This window comes from Equus przewalskii, chromosome 6, assembly GCF_037783145.1.
Source record: "Equus przewalskii isolate Varuska chromosome 6, EquPr2, whole genome shotgun sequence".
NCBI lineage: Eukaryota > Metazoa > Chordata > Mammalia > Perissodactyla > Equidae > Equus > Equus przewalskii.
This window is the reverse complement of record NC_091836.1, coordinates 17,640,397-17,652,600: the sequence shown is the minus strand read 5'-3', so window position 1 is coordinate 17,652,600 and position 12,204 is coordinate 17,640,397. Positions and strand designations below refer to the sequence as shown.

The 12,204-nt window shown below is 34.1% G+C and overlaps 1 protein-coding gene across 1 annotated transcript in view; it reads right to left on the bottom strand.

The window, feature by feature from the left end:
- The window catches only part of CUL5 (cullin 5), an 89,808-nt gene that overhangs the window by 40,665 nt on the left and 36,939 nt on the right, over positions 1 to 12,204 (bottom strand). The window contains exons 4-7 of the mRNA XM_070624828.1: positions 7,302 to 7,478; positions 5,293 to 5,434; positions 3,455 to 3,600; positions 3,292 to 3,372 (exon numbers count right to left, since the gene is read on the bottom strand). Coding sequence (XP_070480929.1) covers positions 3,292 to 3,372; positions 3,455 to 3,600; positions 5,293 to 5,434; positions 7,302 to 7,478 — 546 coding nt within the window. The remainder of the gene's footprint in view (positions 1 to 3,291; positions 3,373 to 3,454; positions 3,601 to 5,292; positions 5,435 to 7,301; positions 7,479 to 12,204) is intronic.

The window sequence follows — 12,204 nt, the reverse complement described above, 5'->3', positions numbered from 1 at the left end:
TTATTTAACGTTTTCCTAAAATTAACCAATGATAGATTTAGTTCACTGAAGGAAATAGGAGGTATTAATATTAGAAAGGAAGAAGTAAGCATCATGATTTGCAAATATGTAAGCAAACGCTCGGAATACCCAAGAGAACAAAATAAAATTCTTATAAACAATGAAGTTCTGTAAGCGGCTAAATGTACCTCTGGCCTTTATTAGGCCTGGCCTGGCGAGTGGGTACTACGTAGGTGAGATATGCTCTATTATAAGAATACGGGTCCAAAAACTTGTTTTCCTGTGTATATTAAAAACTAATCAGGTTTAGAAGATTAAGTGTGACTCATACTAACTAAACTCAAGGAAGGTAACTGATGAAACCATAACAATACGTTAATTTTCAGAGAAAAACATAAATGCCAAAAATGTACATTCTTTCATCTTAAATTCTGACATGTATTATTGTGAAGCCTCATATGAACTGATATGTACTTGTCCTCTGTTACTAAGAATAGTCTAACAGGTAAATACAGACTAAAACTAGTATCAATAAACCATTAAGATATAGCATAGAATGTTCTGATAGCTGATAATTCCTCTAAGAGAATTTAGGGCAGTAAGTCAGTTCTGAATAGCTTTCAGTATGGAAAGTGACTTGTTTCTTACTAACTATTCAAATAATACTGTTCATATTTTATTCATATTAAATTAGAACAGAGGACTTGGCCATTTTTTGGTTTACTGTTCCTTGCATTACAACATATTTCATTTTAACATACTTATCTTTGGAAATAAAAATTGTAAATTAACAAATATATAATAAATATTATGTATATAGGATAATGGCCTTAGCTCAGTGAGGTATATAATACAGTAATGCATCTGCATTAAGCTTAAATTCTCAATGTTATAATTAATTCTACAGCTTTGGTGTTTGATGTCTCCTCTACACCAAATTTTGCTGTACAAACTATACAGTAGTCACTGACTAGTATTAATCTATGTTAAAAGTTAGGAGAGTGATAACCTTTGAAGAAAAAGATGGTAATAGTGCTTTGGAGGAGGCATGATGAAAAGTTTCTGAATTGCTGGTAATTCTTGTTCTGGTAATTTCGCAGGTATGTTCACTTTGTGATAATTCACTTACTATCTACTTGAGATTTTTGTGCACTTCTCTGTACATATGTTATACTTCAATTAAAACAGTTGATTTAAAAAAACAGAAAATCAAAACAAAACAAAAACAAATCATACGAACAGTCATCTTACAACTCTAATAAAGTACTATTTCTTTGGAAGCATACTATATATTGCACTTAGGGTCTTTGCTGGGAGAAAAAACAACTTTAAACTCTAGAATCATTCAGCTTGGTGAAATGCTCATGCTAATGGATAACCATGGGAAGAGCAAATTCACATCTTCTATTTCAATTTTTTCCCCAATGTGTGTGTATGTGTTTTAAAGTAGGGAAAGAGACTTTATTGTTCTACACAAGTCGTTATGTATATTTGTTTATTTCTACCTTTCTCATTCTCTTTTCCTTGCTCTTTCTTATTTTCTTAGTTGGACATCTATAGTTGAATTTCCATAAGTTTAATATGGATATGATACAACTAAGCTGTATAAACTACAGTAGAAAAATAGAACAACAATTCTATCTTACAAAACTGCAACATCCCCACCCAGATGACATGGACACATCAGCCAACTCAAAATATTCAAATCCCTCTGACTAAACTCATCTTTCTCCCTCACTACAAGATTTACTCTTACACCCGATCTCTTGGTAGCAGCACAATTCTACCAAGCCAAAACCTCAGAAACATAACTGACTCAATTCTCTCCAATATCTAGCCCCATCCATACGATACAATGTATCATCTCTAGGAAGTCTTTCTCTCCCTTTGTCTTTCCATTCCCATTGCTATAACCCTATTTGGTACTCCTAATACCTTCCTTCAATTATCGTGACAATCTTCTACTTTCCGTTCCCAGCTCTTCCCCAATCCAATTAATCTTTCATACTGTCACTAGATTAATCTTCCTGAGGAATGACTTTGAGCGTGGCATATTTACTTAAAAAAATTTCAATGCCTTTCCCTGCTTTCTGATTGAAGCCCAAGCCTGGGCTCCTGTAAATTTCTGTAGAGAACTTTATAAACAATCACTAAATCAGCCCTCTTTTCTGGCCATTATCAAAGTTATTTTAACTTAAAAAAAAATTATTTTATTGAGGTCATATTGGCTTATATCATTGTGTAAATTTCTGTGTAGACTGCATCCTCTTCACCACCAATAATATTTTAACTTTTGAAAGAGGAACAATTTTGCACATTATGAAAAGTAAAACAAAAAGACAAGGGGAAGAGATCAAACTCAGCCTGATTTCTGAAAAAGAATAAACATGACTATCATTCAAGACGGAAGAAGCCAAAGAAAAGTCAGAAGAAAAAAAAAAATCCCATCCATAGTTGAAAATTTTTTGGTTGTAGGCAAACTAGAACACTACTTCTTTGAATATAACTCTAACTCTAGTTCCTAGGCTCCAAAGACTGAAAGGAACTGGAGGAAACATTGCTATGATTGAGTAATTTCTAAGACTCTATCCAAGCTTGATTCTTACCTTCCTTACAAAAGCACACTAAGGTCATTCTCCAGGTAAAAGAAAACACCCAGGAAAGATACTGTAGCATGGCTATTACCTCTGGTCAGTTTTTTTTTTTTAATGAGGAACTCAATAATACAGAATAAAGCAACAATATAAAAGACTGATGTTTTCTTATCAAATAATCAATATTTTATCTCATGACAAGATGAAGTTTGAAAACATCCTCCCATAACAAGAAGAAATATCCCCTAGTAGCAATGATTCAGTACCCACTAATTCAGTGTTTGCAGCCATTTTATAGAACATAATTACTGTGAATAATGAGAATCAACTGTATCTCTACAGATTATATTTTACTTGCTACATGAAAGTCACTAAAAAGGTTACCTTTAGATATGCATTAAATATAATAAAAGGAGACTGCTTAAAAATTAAGTACATTAAATATAGTAAAATCTAGAAGAGGGATGGCAAATAGGTTTTCATCTTGCACATCAGCTCTGAAAAATAATGAGTTCTGAATAAGGTGCCTTCTGAAGCTGTGCTATGGCTCACTGGGAAGAAGTACTATAATCAACTAGTAATGCTGGTCAGAGACATGAGAAAGTATAAATAATGTTACTTGCATCATGTATTTGCCATCCCTGGGCTACTCTACTTCAAATAATCTCACAGAAAATACAATTACAAAATTACTTACTGCTTCAACAGAGTTACATTCTCGTCTTGTTTCTAAATAACGTAGTGCCCGTTTTTCTTCTTCTTTTAATTTAGCATCTGCCTGTCCAGAAGCAAAATAGCAATCATTTTAAGAATATCAAGAGAATAGCTCAAAGTATCACATATACTAAGTTCTGACTTACATATTTCATATAATTCTGTACACCATTTTGTTGTAAATACGAGGGTGCCTGTGTTCTATAAAATCTCTCTGTTGAATCCAAGTATGCCTTCTCAAAATTGTCCCTATAAATTTGAAGCTTATCCTCAGGATTAGAACAAAGGTTAACTGAAAAACAGAAAATAAAATTTTACTCTAATTATGATTCAAACCAGTATTTTGAGTACAATAAACGAAATAACAACTATTGAGGAGTCATCATGTGCAAGGGACTATGACAATGTTCAAAAGACCATAAAAAACCATTGAAAACAAAATTCTTCTCCATAAGAAACTTATGGAGAAGATAAACATAAAGATAACAGCACAAAGCAGTAAAGTGACAAACAGTGCAGATAACATGGACTATTTTACTTTTGAATAGGAAAGAGACTGACTTCTAACTGGACGATCAAGAAACCATTCACAGAAGAGATAGGATCTGAATTGAGTCTTACCGAATAAACTAGTATTTATATAGATTAGTAAAGTAAGTAAACACTCAGAAGTAGAAAAGCACAAGGTCAAGTCAAGGTATAATGACTACGTTGTCTAAGTGGACTGTAAGGTTAATAGAAGATAAGATAGAATGGTTAGTTAGGAATGGTTGTGGAGAGCCTCAAATTTTGGGTTAAGTAACTTGAATTTCTAACCTCTAAATGGGTAAGAAAAACACCAATAAAATAGTACTTAAAAATTAACCTTGTGAACAGCACGCAGGTTAAATGATAGCAATAAGACCCTTAGAAGACGACTGTCTGAAAAGTCCAGAAGTAGAGTTTAAAGAAGTCTGTAAAACTGGTGGCAGTTGAAAGAAAAAGTGATGAATTTCAGGGACATGACTAACGAAAATCTAGACTTAATAACCTAAAGAAATATGAGGGCAATGAAGAAAGCAAGTGAAAGATAACTAAAGGTTTAGTAATATAAAAAATTCTTATTGACAACTGTTTTATGCCAGGCATTCTATGTTCAGTAAAGATACAGGGTCAATAACACAGTTAATTACACTGAAGTACTATGCCAGGGAGGCACAGGTACCATGAAGCACCGTGAGAGGACTTAATCTAGTCCGGAAATTAGGAAAAGCCTCTATAAGAAAATAGAGGATGACGATGAGTTAGAAGATAAAGAGGGGGGCCAGCCCTGTAACCGAGTGGTTAAGTTTGCGTGCTCCGCTTCAGCAGCCCAGGGTTTCGCTAGTTCGGATCCTGGATGAGGACATGGCACCACCCATCGAGCCATGCTGAGGCAGCATCCCACATGCCACAAGTGGAAGGACCCACAACTAAAAATATACAACTATGTACTGGGGGGCTTTGGGGAGAAAAAGGAAAAATAAATCTTAAAAAAAAATTAATTAAAAAACAAAAGAAGATAAAGAGGAAGGAGGAAGAGTATTCTAGTCAGAGGAATCAACATATCCGACTGAAAGAACAGATGAGAATATTGTTGTCAGAAACTGAAAAGTTCAGAAAGGAATGTACACATGGAATTCATTTACATCCTAAAAATATAAGTACAAAACCAGTAACCTTTTATAAGCTATAGATTCAAATCTACATTTCTCTAAGTTAGGTCACTAAAAACATTCATCAGCCAAGAAATGAGTGAGATGGAGAAAATAAATATTAACTACATGAATATAAATGTATGTTTCTTTAAAGCAGAATTAATACCTGTTGTGTACTCTTAAAAGCATCTGACACTAACAGTAGATGTGACTGTAAGCTAATAAACATAACTTTGATAGTATTACTCTATAATTGTCTTAGAATTTCCATGAAAAGGAAATTATGATCATAAAAGTTCAGAACATACCATATGATTCTCTTACTCCAATGACCAGCTGAGAATCAAAAGCTTCTCCTAATCTTTCAGCATGTACCAGCTTCATTGCACTATCTTGGAGTCTGTTTTTTATATTTGAAAAGATTGACTCATTCCATGTATCAAGCATGAGCTAGGAAAAAAAGAACAAAATATGCAATCATTTCAATTATTAACATACTAAGAACCACATACACACACACAAAATTTTACGTACAAACTCACAGATACACACACACAAATCAAATTCTTTGACCTACATTCACTTGAACACTTCAGGGAAGCAGTATATTTAAATTTGGTAAATAACACATGGTAAATAATGGTAAAGAACACATTGCAGAATTAAACATAATTGTAATTGAATTTCAGCTCTGATACTTATTTATCTGCTTTCCCATCTGTAAAATAGTGAAAATAATAGTACAAATTTCAAGTGGTTGTTGTAAAAATTAAATATGGTAATACATGGAAAATGTTACTTCCTCTACAGTTCCAAGGTTGAACTTTAGAAATACTGATATTTGTTTGGAATGCTCATATGCATGTTTGTACAAACACACAATAAATGCAAAAAGGGCCAACTGAAAATCTGTTTGATACTGGACCTTAAAAAAAGGAATACACAAATCCACCTTACAGACGTTCCATTTAAATGATGGAAATAGTATACACATATTCATGAGTACATATTATCACTCCAAGTAACTTTGTCAGGTATAGAAAATATGTTAATAACAACAGACGCAGCATCAATAATAATAACAAGAATAACAGTTATATAACATTCACTATGTACTAGCACTGCTCTAAGTACTTTCCACATAGAACTCATTTAATCTTCACAACCTAGATATAGGTACTATTATCTCCCTTTTAGATATGTGGAACCTAGGGTACAAAGAGGAAAGCTAACTTTCCCATATTTACACAACTCATAAGTGGCAATACTCAACTCGTATCCAACACCTGTGGTCCCAGAATTGATGCCCTTCATCACTAGTGATGCTAATTCCCATAATTAATAGGGAATGGTAAGACTTAAAAGAGTAACAGAAAAAAATGAGAGGACAAGATTATGGAACTGCAAATTAAAAGGCATCTAGAAGTGTTTTTCTTTTTTGGGGGAGGCGCAATTTCTCATATTGCAGTTATTTCTACCACTGAAGAACCACTGGATATCTAAATTTACAGTACCCCTGTCAGCATTAGTACAAATTTTAAGGCTGAGAAAGAGCAATAAAGCCCAGGCCACTACCTGAATGCCTGAATTTGTTCCTATAACCATTGCAGCAAGAGTTGTTTAAAGGTCAAATGGCATATTTTACTTTTCAAATCTGGGGTTCCATTTGATTCTCACAAGTAGGAATATACATGATAAATGAGGACAAAGGAGTTAGGTCATTATTGACTGAAGAGCTAAAAGGGAAACACAGGACTCTTCAATTTCAGAGCTGAGTTCTTTCCAGTAAATCCTGAGTTGTTACTGGGTACAGAGCTTTTAACTAGAAACTATGTAAAATATGAAGATAAACACAGTACAGATTGAGTTTATAAAGAGAATCAAGTAAAAAGGTTATAAAGATGACAGCAGTGTAGCCACAATTAAACACAAAGATACCAGAAGGTAACCTAATAAAAGGAGAGATTTTTCAAACAGAAAAAAATAATTTAATTATAGGAAGGTAAAAGTACAAAGAAAGAATAAGGAAATAAAATACTGAAGACAAAACTAGGGAAAGGAGAAAGGGAAAAGGGAAAGCAAAGGAGGTAACATTTGAAGACACAGATCTACCACTTACGACCACATAAAAAGGTGAAAGAGAATTGAAGCTAAAAATGAAAGAAAAAAATTATTATGCAATGAAACCCAGCAAGAACCGAAAAGAAATTAATATGTGAAGTAGAAAAACCCACTTAAAGTCTAAATTACTTTCAAAAGTCTTCAAGTCACCCTCTTTCTGAAGAATATTAGGAAAAAAATGAGAAAACTTACTTACCTTTCGAACAATACTGTCTTCTACGTTTGATTTTTTATTGCTGCCCTGTTTACCCATTAAAGTAATCTCTAGTTGACAAAAAGGCTTCGGTAAAATGTCACATTGTGTAAAGAATTTTCGCCACTCAACAATATATGCTTTTAGCAAAGCTGTATCATCTTGATGGCTCAATACTCGCTGAAAGAAAAGAATTGTACCAATGTGAAATAAATACAAATACTTTAAAAAAAACAAAATATATTCATGCTATAAATTTGAAATATTTTATTTACTGTACAAACTATATTATACCCAAAATAAATTAAACCATATATATATGCAAGAGAAATTAAAACATGTTCATATAGACTTATTTTGGTGACCATTTCGCAATATAGACATATATCAAATTGTTATGTTGTACACCTGAAGCTAAAAAAATATTATATTGTTAATTATATCTCAAAAAAAAAATCCTATACCCTTTAGCTATCACCTTCCTATCTTCCCCTCTTCCTCAAGCCCAAGTAATCACTAATTTACTTTCTGTGTCTATACACTTGCCTGTCCTGGACTTTCATATGAATGGAATTATATAACATGTGGACTTCTATGACTGGCTTCTTGCATGTGGCACTGTTTGCAGGGCTTATCCAAGTTGTAGCATGTATCAGTACTTTATTCATTTTATGGCTGACTACTATTCCATTTTACAGATACACCATATTTTGTTTACCTGTTTGTCCACTGATGGACATTTGGGTTGTTTCCACTTTTAGGCCATTGCAAATAATGCTGCTATAAATGTCTGCGTACCAAAAAAAAAAGTTCACAAAGAACTTTGTATACTCACCAAGAAAAAAGAAAGAGGACTCAAATAAAATCAGAAATTAAAGATGAGGTGCTACAACTGATACCATAGATAGACAGAGGATCATAAGAGAGAGACTACTATGACCAATTATCCACTGACAAATCTTATAACCTAGGAGAAATGGATAAATTCCTAGAAATATACAATCTACCAAGACTGAATCATGAAGAAACAGAAAATCTCAACAGATTGATTACTGGTAAGGAGATTCAATCAGTAACCAAAACCTTCCCAACAAACAAAAGTCCAGGACCAGACAGCTTCACTGGTGAATTTTATCAAACATTTAAAGAAGAATTAATACCAATCTTCTTAAACTCTTCCAAAAAACATAAGAAGGAACACTTCCAAACTCATTTTACAAGGCCAACACTACCTTGATACCAAAACCAGACCAGGGTGCCACAAGAAAAGGAAATTACAGCTTAATATCCCTGATGAATGTAGATGCAAAATTTCCCAACAAAATATTAGCAAACCAAATTCTACAGCATATTATAAAGATCATAGACCATAATCAAGTGGGATTTATTCCAGGGATGCAACAATGGTTCAATACCTGCAAATCAACCAATGTGATATACCACATTAATAAAATGAAGGATAAAAATTATATGATCATATCAATAGATACAGAAGGATTTGACAAAATTCAACATCCACTTATGACAAAAACTATCAACAAACAGGGTATATAGGGAATTTACCGCAACATAATAAAGGCCATACAGTAGGCCCCCAGTATCTACAGGTTCTGCATCCACAAATTCAAGCAACCGAGGATCGAAAGGCCTAGGATGGTTGTGTCTGTACTAAATGCAGACTTTTTTCTTGTCATTATTCCCTAAACAATACAACAACTATTTACATAGCATTTACATTGTATTTGATATTATAAGTAATCTAGAGATAATTTAAAGTTTACGTGAGGAGGTACACAGGTTATATGTAAATACTATGACATTTTATATAAGGGACTTGAGCATCTGCGAATTTTGGTGTCCATGGGGAGTCCTAGAACCAATTGTCCATGGATACTGAAGGATGACTGTATATGACAAGCCCACAGCTAACATCATATTCAATGGTGAAAAGCTGAAAGCTTGTTCTCTAAGATCACAAAGAAGACAAGGATGCCAACTCTCACCACTCTAATCCAGCACAAAACTGGAAGTTCTAGCTAGAGCAATTAGGCAAGAAAAAAGAAATAAAAGGCATCCAAATTGGAAAGGAAGAAGCAAAACTGTCATTATGTGTAGATGACACGATTTTATACACAGAAAACCCTGAAGACTCTGCTAAAAATCTGTCAGAATAAATGAATTTAAATAAAGTTGCAGTGTACAAAACCAATATACAAAAATCTGTTGCATTTATATACACTAATAATGAACTATTAAGAAGTAAAATTAAGAAAACAATCCCTTTGGCCAGAGCAATTAGGCAAGAAAAAGAAATAAGGGAATCCAAACAGGCAATGAAGAAGTGAAACTCTTGCTGTTTGCAGATGACATGATTTTATATATGGAAAACACTGAAGAATCCATCAGAAAACTATTAGAAATAATCAACAACTACAGCAAAGTTGCAGGGTACAAAACTAACTTACAAAAATTAGTTGCATTTATATACTCTAATAATGAACTAAGAGAAGGAGAACTCAAGAACACAAACATTTATAATTGCAACAAAAAGAATAAAGTATCTTGGAATAAATTTAACCAAGGTGAAAGACCTATACAATGAAAACTATAAGACATTACTGAAAAAAACTGATGATGATGTAAAGAAATGGAAAGATATTCCATGCTCATGGATTGGAAGAATAAACATAGTTAAAATGTCCATACCACCTAAAGTAATCTACAGATTCAATGCAATCTCAATCAGAATCCCAATGACATGCTTCACAGAAATAGAACAAAGAATCCTAAAATTCATATGGAGCAACTAAAGACCCTGAATAGCTAACGCAATCCTGAGAAAAAAGAACAACGCTGGAGGCACCACAATCCTTGACTTCAAAATATACTACAAAGCTACAGTACTCAAAACAGCATGGTACTGGTACAAAAACAGGCACACAGACCAATGGAACAGAATTGAAAGCCCAGAAATAAAACCACACATCTACAGACAGCTCATCTTCAACAAAGTAGCTAAGAACATACAATGGAGAAAGGAAAGTCTCTTCAATAAATGGTGTTGGGAAAACTAGACAGCCACATGCAAAAGAACGAAAGTAGACCATTATCTTATGCCATACACAAAAATTAACTCAAAATGGATCAAAGACTTGAAGGTAAGACCTGAAACCATACAACTCCTAGAAGAAAATATAAGCAGTATCCTCTCTGACATCTGTCTTAAAACAATCTTTTTGAATGCCATGTCTACTCGGACAAGGGAAACAAAAGAAAAAATAAGCAAGTGGGACTTCATCAGACTAAAGAGCTTCTATAAGGCAAGGGAAACCAAGATCAAAATGAAAAGATAACCCACCAATTGGGAGAAAATATTTGCAAATCAAATATCCGACAAGGGGTTAATCTCCATAATATATAAAGAACTCACACAAATGAACAATAAAAAAACAAACAACCTGATCAACACATGGACAGAGGATATGAACAGAAATTTCTCCAAGAAGATATGCAGATGGCCAATAGACACATGAAATATCACTAATCATCAGGGAAATGCAAATCAAAACTACACTAAGATATCACCTTACATCCGTTAGAATGGCTATAATAACCAAGACAAAAATAACAAATATTGGAGAGGTTGTGGAGAAAAGGGAACCTTCATACACTGCTGGTGGGAATGCCCACTGGTGCAGCCACTATGAAAAACAGTCTGGACTGTTCTCAAAAAACTAAAAAGAGAAATACCATATGACCTGGCTATCCCATTATGGGGATTTATCCAAAGAACATGAAATCAACAATTCAAAGAGACTTATGCACCCCTATGCTCACTGCAGCATTAGTCACAATAGCCGAGACATGGAAGCAACCCAAGTGCCCACCAACTAATGGTTGGATACAGAACATGTGGTATTGATTTACAATGGAATACTACTCAGCCATAAAAAAGGATAAAATTGTCCCATTTGCAATAACATGGAGGGACCTTAAGTGTACTGTGTTAAGTGAAATAAGCCAAAAAGAGAACAACAAACACCATATGATTTCACTCATATGTGGAAGATAAACAAACACATGGACAAAGAGAACTGTTTAGTGGTTACCAGGGGGAAGGAGGTGTGGGGGGTGAGCACAAAGAGTGAAGGGATACACCTATATGGTGACTAACAAATAATAATGTACAACTGAAATTTCACAATGTTGTAAACTATCATAACCTCAGTAAAAATAAAAAAAGAAAACAATCTCATTTACAATTGAATCAAAAAGTATAAAATACCTAGCAATAAATTTAACCAAGGAGGTGAATGACCTACACTGAAAATTATAAGGCACTGATGAAAGAAATAGAAGATGATGCAAACAAATGAAAAGATACTCTGTGCTCATGAATTGAAAGAATTAATATTCTTAAAATATCCATATGGGGCCAGCCCAGTGGTGCAGCGGTTACGTGCGCAAGTTCTGCTTTGGCGGCCCAGGGTTCGCCAGTTCGGATCCCGGGTGCAGACATGGCACTGCGTGGCAAAGCCATGCTGTGGTAGGCATCCCACATATAAAGTGGAGGAAGATGGGCATGGATGTTAGCTCAGGGCCAGTCTTCCTCAGCAAAAAGAGGAGGATTGGCAGCAGATGTTAGCTCAGGGCTAATCTTCCTCAAAAAAAAAAAAAAAATCCATACAACCCAAAGCAATCTATATATTCAACACAATCTCTAACAAAATTCCAATGGCATTTTTCACAGAAACAGAACAAACAAACCTAAAAGTTGTATGGAACCACAAAAGACCTCAAATGGGCAAAGCAATCTTGAGAAAGAAAAACAAAGTTGGAGGCATCATGCTCCCCGATCTCAAACTATATTACAAAGCTATAGTAATCAAAACAGTACGGTACTGCC